General features: G+C 47.2%; 1 protein-coding gene across 3 annotated transcripts in view; it reads left to right on the top strand.

Moving 5' to 3' along the window:
• The window catches only part of LARGE1 (LARGE xylosyl- and glucuronyltransferase 1), a 458,979-nt gene that overhangs the window by 266,578 nt on the left and 169,732 nt on the right, over window positions 1-22,669 (top strand). For all 3 annotated transcript variants that reach the window (XM_075008156.1, XM_075008163.1, XM_075008172.1), the window contains one exon: window positions 6,455-6,626. In XM_075008156.1, the coding sequence (XP_074864257.1) occupies window positions 6,455-6,626 (172 nt within the window). The remainder of the gene's footprint in view (window positions 1-6,454; window positions 6,627-22,669) is intronic.

Here is a 22,669-nt window from a genome sequence, read left to right as displayed (position 1 = left end):
GGTCATACTGGTTTAAAAAAAATCTGAAGAGCACTTAAGGTGCATTTATATACCTATAACATTTCCCAGTGAGGTTTTCTAAATATAAGAGGAAATTAAGTGTCTTTACTAAACACTGTGGCTTGATAATGCACGCTATGACAATGGGAAGAGAGAAGAGATGAGTCAAGGAAGAGGACTTCTTGAGCCAGCTATTTTTAGATCATTACCTGTGTTTGTGTATTTGTAGTGTCACGCTCACTAAGTTTCCTCATTCTAGTTTATCTTATGGTGATTTATGCCAGTATGAGATCAGAATCAGTCCCTGATTTTTTGTGCACTCTCACTTCAATGTACAAATCCTATGTGAGAGAGCAAATGAGTTTTGTGCCTGTATGTACAATTGCATCTGTGGGCAAGTGACAGTACTAAAAATGAGTATGCAAGTGATGGCCATCCCTTTAGAAAAAAAAAACAACTTCATTTTCATTTTGTACTGTTCAGATTTCCCTACTTTGGGACTGGTTTTGAGACTATATGATGACTTTTTCCTACCTGACTCCCTAAAATTTTAGTGGGACAGACCGCTTCAGTATCTGCCATCTGTCTAATGACCGACACAGGGGTGTAAAGGTCTGTCTCTTGTGCTGAAAACTGATGGAATGTAGATGAAAGCTGTGTCCTGTATTAAAGGGAATGGAGTAGATTCTCTTACAGCAGCAGAGTCCTAGTCATTGTATAAATCAAACTTGCAGAGTATATTAGGAGAGAGGCGCATTATAGCAGCCTGGCACCTACAAAGCTGTTCCTAGCCTTTCCTCTCCCAACCATCCAAATTCCAAATCATGTTCATGCACTTCTTTTACCATGGAAAGATTTTTCATGGGGGGTAAGAGCTAAGAGAAATGGGCTCTTCTATGCAAAAAAGTCTCAGAGATGCTGGTGAAGGACCTGAGACAATAAAATAAGCCTGCTCACTGTTAGAAATTGGAGAGCTTTATACATGCCTGCCTGGTGCTAACTTCATCACTCAGCATGCTGACAAATCCTAAAGTCCACCCATGCACAGGCCTCCCACAGTCAAAATTGTAACTGAAGCAGCATGAGCTGTGTTTGACTGAATACTGAGTAAGGACTTCAGGACCCAGTGAATGCTCCATAAGACATTAGAGAGGAGGAATGTGAGACGATGGCAACATTTTCAAAAGCACAAGGACATTTTCTTAAGTGGGTTTTGGAGTTTAGGAGCCTAAATCTTATTTAAAGTGGATTGACTCTTTCAGATTGGCCACGTCTATACTACAGCAACCCTCCAGAAGACAGTCTTCTGGAAGCTGTCTTCCGGAAGGTCGCATCTACACCTAACAAGCGGCCCAAAAGAGCCATCCGTCCCTTTGGAAGAGCACGTCCACACAGCCGTGTGCCCTCTTTCGAAAGAACGGACCGGAAACGCCCCCACCGGGGTCGCACTTCCGGGAGCGCCAGCCACACAAGGCCTTAAAGGGCCCCTCCCAAACACCCACTCCCTGCATATTCTGCTGAGGCCTGCCAAGCTGTTTAGAGTGAAGCTGAGCCTTTGCCTGGTACTGACCCTTGCTTGCAAAAGACATGGTCCCACAGCAGCCTCAGACCCCCCAGGTTTGCCCAGCTACACCTGCTGGCTACAGTCCTGCCAGTCCTCCTCCGCACCCTGTGGCGCTGGAGACTCTGCTCCTGGCGCTCCAATCCACCACTGTCCCTGCTGAGGCCTCCCAGGCACATCCAGCAGGTCTGGACTGGGTTGTCCTGACTGAGTGGGAGGACGTGCGCTCGCTGCAGAGCTTCAGGATGAGGAGGGACACCTTCAAGGAACGCTGCACCTGGCACTCCCCCATCGTCCGGTGCCAGGACGCTCACATGCGGCCAGCCCTCTTCGTGCGCAAGTGGGTCGCCATCGCTATCTGGAAACTTGTCACCACACGTAGCTGCCAGGCTGCGGGGTGTCAGTTTCGGATGAGTAAGGTGACTGTAGGCACTGCCCTCGGCCTGGTAAGGCCTGCCCTGCTCGCAGTGGTGGCACCAGGAAGGGAAGGGGCCTGTGAGGCCTGGACCTGGGCGACCATGCCACCCCAGCTGGAGTCGGGCTGGCTGAAGGAGCTTCTCCGCCGAGGGCAGGGTTTCCCTGCAGGGCCCATGGGTGGTGGAGCTGGGAGAGGGCAGGGGCAGCTGTGTGCCCAGCCATGAGCGTGCTCGCATTCCATCCCAGGCAGGTGATGGCAGCCTTTACCCACGTGCTGCTCCGGAGGCTGGTGCACATTGGGGACCTGGATGAGATGGTTGCAGGGTTTGTGGACCTAGGTTTCCCCCGCTGCTTCGGCGCGGCCCATGTGACACACATTGCTATCTGCACCCCAGACAGGGGCTCCGACCGCTACGTGAACCGCATGGGCTGTCACTTCATCATGCTGCAGATGCTGGTGGAGCAGCAGGGCCACTTTATGGATATTTTCATGGGCATCCTGGGCCTAGCCTATGAGACGCACATGTTCTGGACCTCCAGACTGTACTGCAGGATGGAGGCCAGGACCTTCATCCCACAGCATGAGCACATGGTCGGAAACATGGGTGTGTCCCTGTGTGTGGTGGCCAATCTGGGCTGCCCCCTGCTGCCGTGACTGATAAGGCCCTATGCCAGGTGCCCCAACCCCTCCCAGGAGCTCTTAAACCGCCTGGGTGCTCACGCCTGTGGAATGTACCTTTGCCTGCCTGCAGGCACAATTTTGGAGCCTCCTGACATTTGTGAATATGGGGGTGGAGGACATCCCACAGGTCATGTGGGCCTGCTGCATCCTGCAGAACCTCATCAAGGGCAGGGAGGGCTACTTCCCCCAGTCCTGGCTGGAGGAGGCCATACCTGGCTACAAGGAGCCCGAGGTGGCCTCTGGGCCTGAGGACAACCTCGTGGCACTCTGCATTCAGTACGCTCACCAGCTGGAGTTTGTCTGCAAGGCCCCATGAGCGGTTCCCATGCACCCAGGGCTGGCTCCTCATGGCTGCTGGGTGCTGCACTACCTTGCCCTCACCATAGGCCCATGACTATCTTCCCCTCAGCCCGCACTACCTGCCAGCACGAGGGTGCTAGCTCCTTGCGCAAGGTTTACATATGTTGTTGTGATAGCCCTTTCAGAGCACAGAGTAATGTAGTCAACTTAGATAGCTCTTCATATGAAATAAAGAATGTTGCCGAAGCAGGTGCACCGTGGTTGGGCTGTGCCATTCTCTCCCATGTATGCACAAGGGGGCCCTGTCTATGTTGAGGGCAGTGTGGGACGGGGACAGGAATGCAGGTACGTGGGGGATCCTGTATGGGGTAGTGCACCCCAGGCTTTTGTGGGGGTTGAGAGGGCATAGATCCTTCCACTGGTGGGGTGGGTGGGTCCCCTGGGCGCTTGGGTGGTGTGGCTGTATGGATGGCTGTGTAGGGGGAGGTGGCACATCAGTTGGGCTGACGGGCGTGAAGGGCTGTGCCCCCAGCCACTCTGGGGCACAGGCGGGTGGGTGAGGGGTTTGCCCAGACATGGGGGTCCCCACATGAGTGGCATGGGGGCCATGCATGTCTGGTCTGTTCCCGAAGCACTCCCCGTGCACTTGGGGCTCACCGCGCTGTACACAGATGCGGATACTAGATGTCTCATGAGGACGGGCTGGCGTGTTTGGGTGGCGCTGATGCATGGGTCTTCTGTGGTTGAGGCGTGGCCAGCCTGCCAGGGGAGGGGGCAGAGGATTGCACAGCCACACCCCCGCCCAGCCCAGCCCCTCCCACCCCGCTGTGGGATGTGCAATGTGCCAGGCTCTTCCTGGCAACTTCTTCCTGGCAGTGGTGGGCGACTCTGGTGGGGCTGTGACAGTTTGAGGGTGCTGTGCATAGGGTGGTCATGGGATGGGAGCTGTGAGCCTGTGACCATCTTCCTGCATGGCCCCTTCACATCGTGGGGCTTCTCTGTGCTGTGCAGAGGCGGGTGGGCCAAGGGTGCATGTGTCTGCCCCCTGGGGTGAGTGTGTAACTGTGTTGGTGCCTGACTCATGTCCCTGCTCATGCGATGGGATCTGCAGGACCTGCTGCTACTTTAAGGGCGGCTGTAGCATGGGACCATAGATCTCCACTGATGCTGTGCAGAGTGTCTCTGTGCTCCCTGCCGCCGCCTCCATAACAGACTGTTCCTTCGGAAGAGGTGCTCGCGGAGCATCTACATGCACTTTCTTCAGGAAGGTTTTCTGGAGGAGGACGCTCTTCCTCAAACAGGAAAGGAGTGCGGACTCCAGAAGAGATGCCGCGGTCTTCTGGATTTGTTCTGGAGGAATGACCTTTATGTGTAGAGCTGTGTCTACACGTGCACGCTACTTCGAAGTAGCGGCACTAACTTCGAAATAGCGCCCGTCGCGGCTACACGCGTCGGGCGCTATTTCGAAGTTAACTTCGACGTTAGGCGGCGAGACGTCGAAGTCGCTAACCTCATGAGGGGATCGGAATAGCGCCCTACTTCGATGTTCAACGTCGAAGTAGGGACTGTGTAGATGATCCGCGTCCCTCAACGTCGAAATTGCCGGGTCCTCCATGGTGGCCATCAGCTGGGGGGTTGAGAGATGCTCTCTCTCCAGCCCCTGCGGGGCTCTATGGTCACCGTGGGCAGCAGCCCTTAGCCCAGGGCTTCTGGCTGCTTTTGCGGCAGCTGGGGATCCATGCTGCAGGCACAGGGTCTGCAACCAGTTGTCGGCTCTGTGTATCTTGTGTTGTATAGTGCAACTGTGTCTGGGAGGGGCCCTTTAAGGGAGCGGCTGGCTGTTGAGTCCGCCCTGTGACCCTGTCTGCAGCTGTGCCTGGCACCCTTATTTCGATGTGTGCTACTTTGGCATGTAGACGTTCCCTCGCAGTGCCTATTTCGATGTGGTGCCGCGCAACGTCGAAGTTGAACATCAACATTGCCAGCCCTGGAGGATGTGTAGACGTTATTCATCGAAATAGCCTATTTCGATGTAGGCTTCACGTGTAGACGTAGCCTAGATGCTCCTGGGATCGTCTGGAAAAGCATTGCCTTCTTCCAGATGAATATGCCAGTGTAGATGCGGTGAATATTATGTCTACACTAAAACTGCTATCGTAGTTGCAGCAATGTAGGTGCTTCCTACCATGACAGAAGGAGTTTTTCTGTCAGGGTAGGTAATGTACTTCTCCAAGAGGTGGTAGCAAGGTTGTAAGAAGAATTCTTCTATCGACCTAGCCACATCTACACCAGTGCTTAAGTCATTTTAATTAAGCTGTGCCAGGATTGTCTTTTTTCACATGCTGCTTCCATGCAATGTAGTTAAGTTGACTAAAATTTTAATTATGAATTAGACTGGCCTTGGGGAGCCTAAGTGTCTTTCACCTTTAAAAATTAGATTTAGGCTCCTATACCACTATAGGTACTTCTGGGAAATTAACATAGACTTTGTTAAAAGGTTTAGAATTTTGTGTCATTTCTTTGGTCAAAAAAATTCACATTTTTTGCAAGTTTTTGACATTTCCTCATCTCCCCCCTCATTTTTGACCCATTCTGTATGATGCCACATGAGAGCAGTTAGGGGTGGTAAGAACTGTAGTGAAATGATATTTGGCAGGGAGGTCTTCATCAGCTTTCAAAGTAAAATTACTTTATTGTTTATTTAGCTTATTGTCTTTTGTTACAAAGTGACCAACATTTTGAATTGTGGACGTGCTAACTGTCATAAGCCCCCAAAGCCCACAAAATATACAGTAGACCCCTGACTTACGTGGGGGTTGCATTCTCACAATCCCCACCTAAGTCAAATTTCCCGCACAAGCTGGGGAAGCCAGGAAATTGATGAGAACACCAGAGGAGGGGAGCTTGACTCTCAGGTGCCACCCCCGACATGAGCAGTTTCCCCACTCCTATCAGGACAGCAGTCGCGTTAACATAAGACTGCACATATCTCGGGGCTTACTGTAAAGGGAGGGGAAAGCATTTGTTGTTTCCCCTCAAAGTTGGTAGTTTCTGGGAATGGCAAACACAGAATTGTTTTGCTTTGGTCTGAAAATGAAAGCAATATAAAATACACATGGGAGTTTGGATTAAACATGTATTTTAATTTTATCAAGATACACACTTTCTCATAAAAGGATTCAACAAGGTTGGAAAGGCTGGTTTAATTTTAATTACGTTTCGTGAAGCTGAGGTCTCAGAGAACTTTTTGATTCAAGCTTATAGAAACGTTCGTATCTTTCTGATGTTGGTTTAAAACCAGCATTTCAGACGACTACTCAGGGCTGCCTCCACAGGGTTTTATTATTGGTAGACCCAGTAGGAGTTCTTTCCCCATTGCAAGAACTAATGTCAGGAAAATTTTGAGAAACCTGTCTCTATAAAACAACATGTCTCTAATGAAGCTTGTTTTTCCCCCCCTTCTCTTCCTTCCCTTGCTCCTTTTTTCCTGTTAGTCGGAGGTATCCTGGATCCCCAACAAACACTACTCTGGGATTTATGGGTTGATGAAGCTGGTTCTGACAAAGACTCTCCCTTCCAATCTCGAGCGAGTCATTGTCCTCGACACAGACATAACCTTTGCCACTGACATTGCTGAGCTATGGGCCGTCTTTCACAAGTTCAAAGGTATTCTAATGCCATTTTTAATGGTTCTTTTGTAAACTAAGCCTTGGGGATGGGGGAAATCTGAGACATATTTTGAAACACTCCTCCACCTGAGGTTCCTTGAGTTTTGGAATATGTGTACTCTGCTTGCTGCTGCTTTTCTTTACACCAGTGTAATCAATACTAATTTGGAGCTATTGTATTCCTCCTGTTAGTTGATGGGGATAGGGAGTTCAGGAAAAAGGTGGATAGTGGAAGAGGAGTTATTGCCTTCTGAAATGTGATTCTAGGCAACTTTAGATATTTAATATGCAAGCTCCCTTATTTCTCATCATTTTTGTTAATAAATCCAAACTGTTTTAAACATAGCCTCTGTTTGTTATCATGGAAAAGGAGGGGAATGTAGTTGGAATGATGCATGGCAGGGCAGATTCTTGCCTGCAGTTCTGTGGATAAAAGTAAGATATTTTCAGCTTCTGCTATTAAGCTGATAGAGGCATCTGCTGAAACTGAAGTGTCTGGAGTATTTCCTTCCTCCTATCCACTCCCATTACCTTCCTGAAGTCTGCCACATAATTGGATGAGGAGAGAGCCATTTCCAAAGTAAATGGATAAGGAGGAGCTAGCCACACAACTCCCATTAAAAATGTGCCAGTCAAACATTTCTCTTCCATGGGTATCTACCAAGCTTATCACACACACGCCTACGTCATCCTCAGTATTCAAGTATGCATGCCTTCTTTTGTTGTTGTTGTTGTTGTTGTTTGATATTTTTCTTCTTTTCAGTTGGCTAGGAGGGATGACTATCACTTGTTCTCAAGTCACTGAAAGATTTGATTCTTTAATGCAGCCATGAGTGTCCAGCATGCCTGTCATCTGTTCTTATAAAATCAGTTTTAAATATTATTGACTTCTTTAGTCCATTCCTCAGTTTTCCCATTAGCCTTCTGACAGTAACATGTCAGAGACCTCTTTGGGACAATTCAGTGTGTTCCTGAGATAGTGCTTAGCACAAGGATAATATAGTGCTGTTATGGGAAGTTATCTCTACTGTAGAGGCTTGACACCTTATCCTACTCCATGCCATAGGGCAATTTTTGAGCTATTGCCTCTCTTAGTAGACATGTTCAGATAACCATTATTGGTTTAAAAAGGCTGATAGAAATCTCATTGTGATAATTTCATTCAATTCAGCAAGTAAAAGTATTTTCACAGAAGCCTAGTATGGGGAGGGGCTGCACTTTCTTCTGTTGGATCCTGGGAGATAGCAGGTAAGACACTCCAACTGAGTCTCTTCATTTACAAACTCACACACAGAAACAGCTGAAGTCTGTGGTTCTGTTTGTTTGCAAGAAGTCTAAATATTCCAGCTGATCATAAAGGTTTAGAGAATCAGAGCGTTCAAACTGTCTTTCCTAGGACAACCTAGATTGAGGGTGTTTTTTCAGTATAGACATGCCAAATGGGTTACCTCGAGAATCCCAAATTAAATTCATATTTAGTTCCTGAAACCAAAGGTGTAGAATTAGGAATACCCTATGTCTTTGATCCACAAAAGTTCTCTGACAAATTCACAGATTCTCAAAGAGTTTAAAGCCAGAAGGCAATAGTAGGACCTTAAATTTCACCGTTACCCCTTCATAGTTCCTTCCTTCACAGTGGTGTTGTAAGGAAAAGTACCATCAACAAAAACAGGAGCTCTGTGCAGAGATCAAGGTCAGCGTAAGTATGACCCTTATATAATTAATGTTGCAGATGGTAAAGTTTCTATTGTATTCTGCTTTACTCAGTTGATGAAAAATGTTACAGGATGCTTTTTAGAAGTTTTGCTATTTCTGTTCTCTGCTTATTTGTTCCTCTGCGTATGCAATTACCAGAATTGCTGAAACAATCAGGATAGCTGAGTGAACACATTAGTCAAATATGTGCTCTTAGTTATTTGAAAATCTGTCACTGAAGAGGCACCATTGGACTTCAGAGTTAACACATCATTGAGATTAATAAGGAAAGCACACCTATCTCAGATTTTTAGAAGTGTCATTTTAGGTTATGGTCTATTTTGAGGGTTATCTCTGCAATCCTAAGGGCTAGATATGTATTAATATTGTAATGGAAGTTCTTATTCTATATAATCTGAATCTGTCCCTGAGGGCTGGATATACATGTTAAAGAGGCCACATTCAGCTTGACAGCTATGAGTTTCACATTCCTGGTTAGCCTTCTTCTCTCCCTGTCTCCAAAAGTTATGCATGGAGCAGGATCTCTTTCTGTAGGCTAGATTTCTAAAACACACAGTACATTAATATTCACTTCAGAAGTGTTGGTGTGCAGTCAGTCTGGTGGGGGCAAGCTATCGTACTCTTCCCAGGCTTAATTCACACAGGTTAAGTTTTTCATTCATCTCACATTGGATTCTGACAGTTCCAAACTTGAGAAACCATCTAGCCTAGGGGCAGGAAAACAAGACCATAAAACATACACGTTCTTGGATAAAATGCTGTGAAATGTTTCAGCCAGCAAAAGCCGGTGTAGCCAATCAACTTTTATTGCAGAAATTGTGTGAATTCTGCTGAGGAAAGGATCAAGTCTTAAACTATGTTCTCTGCTACCAGTCTGAGAATTTTTAAAAGGCCCCTTCAGCTAATTGTTTAATTCTATTTATTCTTCCATTCTTTTAGTGGTGAATGATTTTTTTCCAATCCAACTTTCTAATTTTGTCTTTAATTATGTAGTGAACATTGATTTTTTTTTCTAGCCCAAGGGCCTGAACGAGGCAGAGCCGTTTTGCCTCTGACTTTTTCATTCTTGTTCATATTGTACATGCAGGCCCCAACTTTGGTCAGGAACCCATTGTGCTAGATGGCGAGAGGCTGTCCCTGCCTCAAAGAACTTTAATTCTAATTAGACATAATGGCAAAGGAGGTATTATTGATTTCATTTTTTGACAGAAACTGAGGACAGAGGAAGTAGGAGACTTGCTCAAGGTCAAACAGCCAGTCTGTAGCAGATCTGGGAACAGAACCCAGATCTCTTAAGTCCCAGTCCAGTGCCAGGCTATATCGGCATGGGAATCAGGTTTCTTTTAAACATTATCCCATCAGAGAGGTCATCTTCTGATACTGTCTGAAAGTCAGTGTGGATGGGGCTGATATGTATTAGAGCCATGATTCAAAGTCATGTTATAGCCTGTGTAGATGTTTAGATCCTAATACAGAATCTTTTTGTTGTGTTCAGGATACCTTTTCTTCTTTTGATCATGTTATTTCCTAGCAGAATTCAATATCTCCTCCTCCTTTTTGTAGTAGCCCAGACCAGTCTTTTTTTCTTTTTCATTCTTTTGTTTCTGTTTTACTGTCCTTCTCTGTCTCTCTCTCATCCCATCTCTCTTGAAATGACTTCTTGCTTATAGGACAAGTGAAAAGCTCATAGTATCTTTGTAAGGCAGCTGGGATTGTTGTTGCCATTGGACAAGGTTCTTTAATTTACCTTTAATCTCAGTAATTTACAACTCAGCTTGTGGTGTAAGAGCTATGATGTGACAGAAACATATTCCTTCAACAATTACCCAGGCTGTGAACCACAAAACCAAGATGTGAATATTATTCAAACTGGGTCAGCGATGGGCAACCCAGGCCAGTGAATGGGCTGCATAATTGGCTCTTCATCTCAGGGGGCCACAAGATTTGTTGTAACCAAGATGGTCTCCCAGGATAAGATAGTTTTGCAACATGCCCTAGTATACCTAGAGTTTCTGGGGTGTACTTGTTGAACCATAGCAGAGAGACAGAGGGATCACACAGCTCTCATGGCAAATGTTGTGAGCAAACTGCACACACCTTACTTCATGTTCCCTGACTTTACATGTGTGGCACTTCAGTAATACTGGTAGGAAAAAAAAACATGAATGGAAAACAGCAGAATCTGCCCATGGAGAACAGTAAGCAAAATATCAGAGTGGTAGCCGTGTTAGTCTGTATCTGCAAAAACAAGGAGAAGTCCTGTGGCACCTTATAGACTAACAGATTTATTGGAGCATTAGTTTTCGTGGGTAAAGACCCACTTCATCAAATGTTGCATCTGACCAAGTGGTCTTTGTCCCAAGTGGACTTTGCCCACAAAAGATTATGCTTCAATAAATCTGTTAGTCTATATGGTGCCATAGGACTTATCGTCGTTTTTAATAAACAGAACGTCTCACGGGTCACACATGGAACTCCCATGAGCCACAGATTGCCCGCCATTGAGTTATGGAGACTTGAAGGGATCATCTGTCCCCTTTTCGTCTGTCTCTGGTGGCTCTGGGTCTCGACACAATGGTAAGATTTGGCAACCCTAATTGCCTACTGGCAGCTAGCACTCATTACTCTTGCTTGATTTCACCTTGTCATTGTGATATGTAAGCAACAACTCAGAGGTACATATGAGAGTCAGGCTGTTCTGGGCAGGGGAGAGGGCGTCAGTGTTAAGAATCAGTGGTAGACTTAATGTTATCATTTGCTTCCGAAGGTGCTTGTTGGTTCTTGGGACAAACGCCAAACATACCAGCCTTGGAGAATGTAGCCTGCCTTTGATGCCACTCTGATGCATGTGCAATGTCAGTCAATCCCAGAATCCAATTTGCCTTTGCAGCTGTATTTAACATTTAACTTAATATTTGGAAGGCGTTTAAGTCAGCTGACAGTAGTAAGTAAAATAAATGGAACAATTCCCAGAATCTCATAAGCAGACCAGATTACTCAGCATGCTTCATTTATTGATTATTTATAAAAATTGCCTCTGAAAAACTTAACACATATGCACCTGTTCCCAAATTGTCCATGCAGCAAGGGACGAAAATGGACAGGTAGGTAGAAGGGACTGAAATCCCAGTTCTTACACCTTGCATGGGTAAACACAGGCTGCAGAACCTGTTTGCTTTGTGTCAAGAAATCAAACAATGATAAAAATCTGTTCTGACATCATAAATACCAGAAAAGGTCAACAGCGATTTGGGTGCAGGGTCTAGTGCCCACAGCTGAAAAGGGATTGGCACATAGTCAATCCCAAACTTTAAACTTGTAAATACTCTGCATGTAGGTAGGCGTTCTGGCATATTCCTCTGCAGATTGCTTGTGGTAACAGTCTAAACTGAAACAGCAACAAAGGGTCCTGTGGCACCTTATAGACTAACAGAAAAGTTTTGAGCATGAGCTTTCGTGAGCACAGACTCACTTCATCAGATGCTGGTCTTGGAAATCTGCAGGGCCAGGTATAAATAAGCCAGAGCAAGGGTGGGGATTTCCAAGACCAGCATCTGATGAAGTGAGTCTGTGCTCACGAAAGCTCATGCTCAGAACTTTTCTGTTAACCTGTAAGGTGCCACAGGACCCTTCATTGCTGTTACAGATCCAGGCTAACACAGCTACCCCTCCGATACTTGAATTTAAACTGAGGCACTCTTGCACCTTCTTTAGCAGAAAAAGAAATTCCTGTGGAGGTAGTTTCGTAATGCTCCTACCAGAACCACTATCTCTATAGTTTATGTAGCATATGGATGTATTGCTTTTAATTTTTGTGTGAAGTTAATGTGCCTGAAAGTGAAAGGCTGACATCTCAGTCAGGAATAGTGTAGGAATGTGCTGTTTAAATTTCCACCAGTGTAGCTCCCTTAAAATAGCTCATTCTTGATAAATTCTGCTAATTCTTAGCCTCAGCCTTTCCTATACAAAGACAATACTCAGTGTTTTGTTTTCTTTGTAATCTAAATGTAGTTATCTGGATTCTCGCAGGTAGCTAAAAAGGCCAAATTGCACTCTTTTTTTTTCTTTTTTATTTGATGACCAAACAGCTCTTTGTTTCTGAAAGATCTGTGTGAGCGCTTTATGGTTGGACTACAAGACGCACTTCTTCTTCGAGTGGTCCCCATGGGTGCTCCACAATAGGTGTCGGGCTCGCCCAGCGCCGCAGATCGGAATTCTTCTAGCAGTTTCTATTGGATCGCGCATGCGCTGACGTGCGCCGCTCCCTTGCGCGCTCCCGGCCATGTGTGCGATCCGGTCCCCGCCAGTTCCTTCTCAACCGCCATCGGCTGCAGACGGAATCCGCTCAGGCTAAAGCCAGAGACAGATAAGATAGTTGTTTTTACGTGTAGTTTGTTTGTTTTGTCACTATAAAAAAAAAAGAGAAAGAAAGAGAATATTAGCTAGCAGAAAGAAGAGGAATGAAGGAGAGAGGGGCGGACAAGAAGGCTAGTTAAGCCGTCTGCTGCCCCGCAGGCCGGTGATTGTTATTTTGGGTTAGAAAGCGCTGATTAGTGGCTAAGTACCCTATTAACAGTAAAGACTCACCGCGATGGCCTCCTCGGGGTTTAAGAAGTGTGAGTCATGCCGCGAAGCTATGCCGGCCTCCAATGGGCATAGTGAATGCATTTGCTGCCTGGGAGAGTCACACGTTATCCAGAAGTGTTCCCACTGCGCTAGGCTTACAGCCAGGGCCAGGAAAGACGGAGAGATGAGGCTCAAAATGATCTTGTTTGATAAGGCTCTCCAGCCTGAACCGCCGGAGAAGCCTCACGCAGAAGGGCCCTCTGGGTCGCATAAAAGGAAGGCAGCCTCTTTGACCCCCTCGGTGCAGAAGAGGAGGAAACTCTCCCCAGCTCAATCCTTGCCGGCGGGCCCGGTGGGCAGGACGAGCGGAATGCAGAGCCCCCAGCCGTGAGCTCATGAAAGCGGCAGCGCAGCAGCGCACGTGGCAGAAGCTGAGCCTCTGATTACACAACAGACAGCATGCAAGGCGCCGCGAGCGCCAGCGAGGCAAGCGCCAGAATCGGCAGCGCCGACACAGACGGCAGGGGCCCCCATGGTGCCGACGGCGCAGGGGCACCTGGCACGGAGCCTCCCGGTGCCAGAGGAAGCTACCCACGCGGCATCGCAGCTGACTGTGCCGAGCGCGGCGCTGACAACGGGGCCGAGATCCCCGGCATGGGAAGGGGCGGCGCCCACCCCGCAGGGAAGGGGCAAGGCAAAAGCAAAAACTCGGCACCTCAGTCCATCTCCAGGCAGGGCTGCGCTGCCCTTATCACGTAGGCCCCCCCCCCAGGATACACATGCCGCACCGACGGGCTGTAACTCCACTGGCTTATCTAGGACCTCCCTCTCCGTTCCTCCAACCAGTTTCGCTTTGGCTTGGCCACCTTCACCATTTCTGGGCATGGATCCCCTTGAGTACTATCACAAACCAGTTTCACCACTATCTATGTCGTCAGGGAGGTCCCACTCTCCCAGACATCATGGGTACACTCCCCGATAATGGTCCAGGTCTCCATCACTGGGCCCTTGCCCATGCTGCTATGGTCATCCTCATCATGCTGAACACAGACACCGCAGGTCTAGATCCAGGGGCAGGTCCTCCCCTGGTTCTCATCAATACCCCCGTGTACACTCTCACTCTGGGAAGGGAACACAGTTGTCTCAGGGGGAGTTAGTTCCAGAATCCCGAGACTTTCCTTCACAATCCTCCGGGGAGCAAGTATATCATCAACCTTGGGAGCCAGAGGATTTGAGGAAAGTTTACCCCAGTGGTTCCTCCTCATCCTCCCCAGATGGGGCCATGGCCCCCGGGGATGTCTCCCTCCCGGATGACCTTAAACAATTCCAGGAGCTGTTCAAAAGAGTAGCTTTCACACAGGACATTCAAATAGCAGAGGTGCAGGAGAAGCATCATAAATTCCTAAAAAATTTGAGACCCCCGGCTTCATCTAAAATCGCTGTCCCGCTGGACGAAGCCATTATGGAGTCAGCCACTAACATATGATGGACTCCGGCCTCTATTCCGCCTACGAACAAGAGAGCGGATAAGAAGTACTTAGTCCCAGCCAAGGGTATGGAGTTCCTCTTTAGTCACCCGCAACCCAATTCTTTGGTGGTCGAATCGTCCCAGCAGAGGTCGAAAACGTCTCAGTACAAATCGGGGGGGGGTCAGATAAAGATGCTAAGAAGCTAGAGCTGTTTGGCAGGAAGGTATATTCCTCCTCTACCCTATTATTGAGAATGGCAAATTACACGGCACATCTATCAAACCACAACTTTGACAATTACTCCAGACTTACTCCCCTCATGGATTCACTGCTGGAAGACAAGAAGCCGGTGTTAAAGGCGATTGTTCAAGAGGGCTATGCAGCATCACGGACGGGAGTCCAGATTGCCCTGGATGTGGCGGACACAGCGGCACATTCAACAGCTGCAGCAGTGGTAATACGGAGGGAATGCTGGCTCCAGACTTCTGGTATCCCCAGGGACCTGCAGGCGAAGATCATGGATCTTCCCTTTGATAAACAAAAGCTGTTTGCGGACTCAACTGACTCGGTCCTCCACTCCAGCAAAGACTCGAGGGCCACACTTAGAACCTTGGGTATTTATACTCCCCCATACAAGAAGAAGAAATTTTATCCTTAGCAAAGACGCTACGCTTACCAACCACAGCGTGCTCAATATCAGCGAGGCTACGACCAAGGGCGCCATCAACAGCAGCAGCAGTACAGGACTCCCAGGCGACGTTCTCAACAAAGCCGTACACCCTCGGGGCAGGCCCAGAGACAACAAGTTTGACGGGTATGTCGGGGGCTGCACTATCAACACCATCGCTCAATGCCACTCTCATCTCATGTTCCATCATCGCCTCAAATCGTTCCACTCCCAATGGCAAAAGATCACCACAGACAAATGGGTGCTAGAGATTATAGCCACGGGTTACACGATCCCCTTCCAGTCACTTCCACTGATGAAACCTCCCACCCAGCCTCATCTCAGGGACACTGCCCATGAGGTGAGGCTCAAGCAGGAGGTGGATCACCTTATGTTCCACCTTATGTTTCCACCTTATGTTCATAGGGGCGGTGGAAAGAGTGCCGGAGCAATTCCAGGGGAAAGGTTTTTATTCACGCTACTTCCTAACAGAGAAGAAAACAGGAGGCTGGAGGCCGATCTTGGATCTACGGGGCCTCAACCGTTACTTGCGCAAGCAACGCTTTTGGATGCTCACAGTTGCCTCCCTACTTACAGCACTGGACGATGGAGACTGGTTTGCAGCCCTCGACTTACAAGATGCTTACTTTCATATAACAATCCACCCAGCACACAGACACTTCCTCCGCTTCACGGTCGGCAGGGAACATTTCCAGTACAGGGTTCTTCCGTTCAGCCTATCCTCGGCTCCCAGAGTCTTTACCAAAACCCTGGCAGTGGTATCAGCTTACCTGCACAGACAGGGGGTGTTTATTTTTCTATATCTGGATGACTATCTGCTGAAAGGGGCCTCAAAGGCAGAGGTCTTACGCATGATACGTGTCACCGCGGACACGTTTACTTCACTGGGCCTAGTTATCAACCTCGCAAAGTCAAAGACCGAACCCACACAAGATATAGAGTTCATAGGGGCACACATAAACTCTATCACAGCAAGAGTATACCTGCCCAATGCCCGCTTCCGCGCCATCAACTCACTGGTGCAAGTCATGACATACAGCCCCATGCTGCCGATCCTAACGTGCTTGCAGCTGTTGGGGCACATGGCGGCAGCGACGTTTGTGGTACAGAATGCCAGGTTACACATGCAAAGCCTGCAGCATTGGCTGGCGAGTGTTTACAAACCGGCATCCCACACTGTCCACAAGGTAGTGTCGCCCACGACAGAGGTGTGCAGATCCCTAGCGTGGTGGAAAAATCCCAAGAATCTGCTAGTGGGGGTGCCTTTTCACCAACCACAAATTTCTATCTTTCTTACTACCGACGCCTCCCACATAGGATGGGGAGCGCACATTGGCAGCAAGGTGATGCAAGGGCTATGGTCCCCTGCGGAACAGACACTGCACATAAACATACTGGAGCTCAGAGCAGTGTTCAACGCATGCAGACATTTTCGAGATTACCTGCATGGCAAAGTAGTCGGGATCAATACCGACAATACCTCCACTATGTTCTACATCAATCGACAAGGAAGGGCACGATCCCATGCGTTATGTGCGGAAGCAGTCCTATTGTGGAACTGGTGCATCACCAACAATATAATGTTGAAAGCCTTGTACTTGCCGGGCGCTCACAACGTGAAGGCAGATCAGCTGAGCAGGCGTTTTGCACTCACGCATGAATGGCAGGTCCGCTCCGACGTGCTACGGCGCATATTTTGTACATGGGAGTTTCCCCAAGTCGATTTGTTTGCCACCCAGTGCAACAAGAAGTGCCCCCAATACTGCTCCAGAGCAGGAATAGGGCGGGGGTCCCTGAGGGATGCATTCATGATTTCATTGAAGGGCCCTCTACTCTACGCATTTCACCCCACAACACTTATCCACAAGGTTCTGCAGAAAGCCAGAAGGGAGAGAGCTCGCATGATACTCATAGTCCCAACTTGGGACCGGCAACAATGGTTTCCCTTGCTTCTGCGCATGTCGGATCATCCACCACTTCCCCTACTGGTGACGCCGGACTTACTCACACAGGCTCAGGGGTCCATAGTGCACCCGCACCCTCAGGGTCTGTGCCTACAAGCATGGTTAATCCATGGCTCAGCGCCTTAGAGAGCATGTGTACGGAGGGAGTACAACAAGTCCTGGAGTGTAGCCGAAGGACCTCCACCAGGAGGACTTATAAACAGAAATGGACTTGATTTACAGCCTGGTGTTCCGCCAAGCGGTTAGCTCCGCTTGACATTCCTATAACCATAATGCTAGAATACCTATTGGACCTCAAACGAGACAGGCTTTCTCTGTCCTCGCTAAAGGTCCACCTCGCTGCTATATCAGCTTTTCGGCATACAGAGGAAGGGCCCACTGTATTCGCCCACCCTATCGTCACAAGGTTCTTGAAGGGGCTGGTAAACCTTTACCCCCCTCAAAAACCGCTTCCGCCGTCGTGGAGTTTGGACTTGGTGCTCAGCACGCTATCGGGACCACCCTTCGAACCATTAGCCACGGTACCCCTCCGACTCCTTACGATGAAAACAACCTTCCTCCTTGCGATTACGTCAGCCCGCAGGGTGAGCAAGCTCGCAACAGTGATGGCAATGTCGCCCTGCACAGTATTCTCAAAGGAGGCGGTAACCCTACGGTTACACCCAGCCTTCGTTCCAAAAGTTTCTTCGGAGTTCCATTTTAACTAACCAATAGTTTTACCATTGTTTTACCCGAAGCCTCACAGCTCCAGCAAGGAGGCACGCCTACATCTCCTAGACGTGAGAAGGGCGTTGGCCTTCTACATAGACAGAACTAAGTCCTTCCGGAAAACGGACAGGCTTCTAGTGTCTCTCGCTCCCAGGTCAAAAGGGGAAGGCCTCTCTTCACAGAGAATTTCAAAGCACATTGTGTCCTGTATAAAAATGTGCTACGAGCTTTGAAAGACTCCTTTGCTGGCCCCGCCTAGGGCTCACTCCACCAGGGCGCTGGCGGCGTCAACAGCCTTCTTCAAGGGCATCGCGTTAAAAGACATCTGTAGAGCGGCGACCTGGTCATCCTACGACACCTTCGCCAAGCATTATGCCCTACATCGGGTATTCGAGGAGGATACCCGTCTGTCAACAGCAGTCCTCTCGGGGGCAAGCTGCACATGAATCGATTACCCACCTCCTTACTTGGGTTACTGCTGGGTAGTCACCTATTGTGGAGCACCCACGGGGACCACTCGAAGAAGAAAGAGAAGTTACTCACCTGTAGTAACGATGGTTCTTCGAGATGTGTCCCCGTGGGTGCTCCACCACCCGCCCATCCTCCCCGCTTCGGAATCTCTGTCTGGTGTTTTTCAGGAGCATCTGAGGCGGTTGGTCAAGGAACTGGCGGGGACCGGATCGCGCACATGGCCGGGGGCGCGCAAGGGAGCGGCGTGTGTCGGCGCATGCGTGATCCAAAAGAAACTGCCAAAAGAATTCCGATCTGCAGTGCCGGGCGAGCCCGACACCTATTGTGGAGCACCCACGGGGACACATCTCGAAGAACCACCGTTACTGCAGGTGAGTAACTTCCCTTTTCGGAGCATTGTTCCACAAATGAAATAGATTTCCTTTTTGAAGAGGGCCATGTGGAAAATGTATCTGTTTAAGATTTCCTGTTCCTGATTATTGCAATGTGTGTTTTTTTTTTCCAATGCAAAAGTGTTGAAGCTCATCAACGAGAATCATGGATGATTGCTATAGCTGATAAGAAGAGCTTGGGTATTCGGTGGTACTTCTGTATCTCCATATGCTGCTCTATAATTTGCTTTTAGAGGTGGGAATAACAAGGGATGCAGACATGCCCTGGCAAAGGGTCTTGCACTAACATCATGAGTGAACAATAGGAAAGTTTAAAAGTGTGATTGAAAGTAAATACAGTTTTAGTGATGGGGTGATACAGCAAGGAAAGGGGTTTGTTAAACCCGTGTGGCTATGACAAACATTTAATCGGTTTCCCAGTAGTTAGACAAATTTATATGGACATTTGTATGCAAAGAAAAGCCTTTTCCTTTAAAACTGCTCTTCTGCTTTTGCCAGGATACTCCTTTAGGGATGAGCAACTTATGAGAATGTTGACATCAGCAAATGAACATACAGAAGAGAGTTTATTGCATTGCTCAGCAGGCACATGTTCCAACTTTGAAGTATACATTACACCCAAATTAAATAGTTGAAGATTTTTAAACATCCACGGTTGTTCTATTAGCTTAACTGTTTTTCATCCATGTCTCCCTCCAGGGAAAAAACAGAGGCTCTGAGTGGGACATGTCTTAGGGGAAATACTGCTGTATAAAATATGGTTCTTTTTCTTTGCTCTTTTGTTTCTTAGACTTTTAAGATATACTTCTTTCATGTTTTCATAACTTTCTCCAAAACTGTTAGGGCAAGTAATTTCCTTGAAAATTAAAGCTGAGATTCAGTTGCCATCTTTTGATTCCAGGAACAGTGGCTTTTAGAAGTTATCACAAGACTTGCAATAAAATCACAAAGTTTGGCAACGAAGCAGGCATTAGGAATGTTTCTGTTTCTTCAGCACCAATATAGAGCTATCTCATTCTCTCTGTTTTATTCTCTTAAGTCTGTGTTGGCATGCCATCCATTTTATAGCTCCATGGTGGGATTCCATAAGTTACCAAACTTTCAAACTAAATATTGTGCATCTTACTCTCTATGAAAGGAGGGAAATATTCATAGTCTGGTTTAATTAGATTTCTGTCAGTTACTGTGTGCAGGACTGTTATTGCAAGCCTTTGTTGAAAGAAACTTGAAGAGGGTCAGTCTGGTTATACACATGATGTGAGATCAGAGTTCAGGTCCAAAGCTCCTGCAACCAAACACGGGCTGAGAATTTTCAGGGCACAAAACATTCATTCTTCAGAGAATGAGCAGAATGGAAAGAAACACCTCTACAGTAGCCGTGTCATATTGGTGCAGGTGAAAGATAATTCAGAGGTAGGGATAGAAGTATTTGGGATCCAAGGATGTTCATGGAAGACACTACAGAAATGAGAAACCTGTTTGCAATAATAAAAGGAACCAACTGTGGCTGCCGAATGCTGGCAGGCATCTTGGTGGGTTGATTCCCTCCCCCCATCTCCCCATAATGCAGTATACCCTTCATGCAATAATAACCAGACTTCTTACTGATGCATTTTATTTCTCATCAATTCACAACTTGTTTACACTTTATTTCTCCTATACGACATTAAAAATACACTGTCAAATAATCCCCTGAAGGGAACACGTGTTCTTAGTCCATTTGCTAATACTGATGTTGGTAGCTTCTCTATTCAGTGACTCTCAGTAAACAGAGCAGATGAATAAACAGACCATGAATATGGAGGAAGGAGCTACCTGTCCATCATTCCAACAACATTTAACTACCAGACTGTAATGATGATTTGGCTTGACATAAGCGAAAAAGCCCAGAGGATGTGGCACATGGGTCATTCCTGTAACACATGAAGTTTACTGTGAGGTTTGATAGTTATATTACTGGGACTAAAGAAAGAATAATATCTAATAGATTTCCATGCCTAGGGCCCTTGTTCTAATCCCATATAATCTATCAAAAACATTTGCTTTTCACTGCTCCCTGTGATGTGTATCATAATAACTTGATATTCTATTTTCTCCAGCTCTGAGCCAGGCATATTTTCTTAACCAAACTAGCACAGCAGTAACAATCTGTATTTTTAAGGGCCTCAAGCCCCATTTCCAATTACAAAGCTCTCATCCGAGCTTTCAACTTTTTGGGTTTCATGCTGGAAATCATGTCTGATAATGCCCTCAATAGCACAAGCATTTGCATACAGTACAAAATGTCGTCGGGGACATCTGTCTGAATCAGAACGTGGAATGCATTGCACAGAGGTCAGTGCTATGATTGCCCCATTAGGAGAATGAGATTGCTGTTTGCAGTACCTGGGGCAGGGGGGAAGGCTTATTAAATTAAGCCAATATATTACACTCTTGAAGTAATGATGGGTACAGTCTCACAGTACGTGTGAGACAGCTAAAAGAAAATGAACAACAAACCATACGTTTCAATACAATCCATAATATATCCATTTGTATAATGTTTACTTCTAACCAGTGTTCCCTGTAAGTTGGGTGCTTGTGTGACCACTCAGGAGAGAGTCAAATACCACCCAGCTGTTTAGCAGCACTCCCACAGCTAGATTTTGTTTCTGCCGGTGGTGCACATTTGCACGTGTCGATGCACAAGAAAAAAGAATTATTCTGTACCTGAATGGACAAGATTAGAGGGAACAATGCTTCTAACATAGGCTAGTATCCTAGAAACCAAGGACATTTGAACCCTAGACCAATGGAGGAAGAAAGAAATAGATGTGTGTGCAATGGTCTCCTCCTCCTCTTCCTCTTCCTCCCCCTCTCCCCAGTTATCTGTACTTGGAACTCAGGTTTGTTCTTCTCTGTGCCCTTTATAGCAATTGTCTCTAGCATTCAGCACAGCCATTCAGTTAAATGGAGGGACTTTTCTTCCACTAACTCTTTGCAAAAAGTAAATCTTTTCTATTCCTTGCTACAGGAGAAAGAGTTTCAGCCCTGGCCTCTCCAGGAGTACACAAGGGATAACTGAAAAACTTTCAACAGAAACTCCATGATGGGTTAAAATCCAGTGTGCCATAGACTTTTATTTTAACATGTATCGGGGGGTAGCTGAGTTAATCAGTATCATCAAAAACAAGAAGTCATCCTGTGGCTCCTTATAGACTAACAGATAATTTGACGCATAAGCTTTTGTGGGCAAAGACTCGCTTTGTCAGACCTGCCCACATAACTTATGCTTTGAATTATGTTAGTCTATAAGGTGCCACAGGACTTCTTGTTGTTTATTAACAGGTTAAGTGCTTGTAGATACAAAGTGGTAACAGCCCTAATTTAAGTCGGGTGTAGTGCAAGTCCCCCATTCATAATTCTACCAATGAATCCCCATGGATACTCTCAGCACATTTGTGCAAGTAGGGGTGAAGTGCAGAGCTTCTTGTTCTTTCTGCCATGTGCTTATTCTGAGCTGGGGCTGCCAGATGTACCAAAACAGGTAGTACTTTTGTGATGTGACAAATGGAGGCTAGAGTAAGATAACATTAATTTTCACTTATGACCTGTAAAAAGGATTGGACCAAATTAATAAGTGCTGTATATGGTGGGATAAGTTACATTTCATTAAAATTGGAGTGGGTGTAACCTGTTGTATTCACAGTAAATTCCAACACCTACTACTAAGTCCTCTTCACACTGGCTACTTCTACACTAGCCCCAAACTTCGAAATGGCCACGCAAATGGCCATTTCAAAGTTTACTAATGAGGCACTGAAATGCATATTCAGCGCTTCATTAGCATGCGGGCGGCCGCGGCACTTCGAAATTGACGCACCTCGCCGCCGTGCGGCTCGTCCCAACGGGGTTCCTTTTCGAAAGGACCCCGCCTACTTCGAAGTCCCCTTATTCCCATCAGCTGATCAGCCCTGATCAGCTGATGGGAATAAGGGGACTTCAAAGTAGGCGGGGTCCTTTCGAAAAGGAGCCCCGTCGGGACGAGCCGCGCGGTGGCGGGGCGCGTCAATTTCGAAGTGCCGCAG

The sequence above is a fragment of the Carettochelys insculpta genome, chromosome 1 (genome assembly GCF_033958435.1).
Source record: "Carettochelys insculpta isolate YL-2023 chromosome 1, ASM3395843v1, whole genome shotgun sequence".
NCBI classification, from domain to species: Eukaryota; Metazoa; Chordata; order Testudines; family Carettochelyidae; genus Carettochelys; species Carettochelys insculpta.
This window is presented reverse-complemented; position numbering and strand designations above follow the sequence as displayed.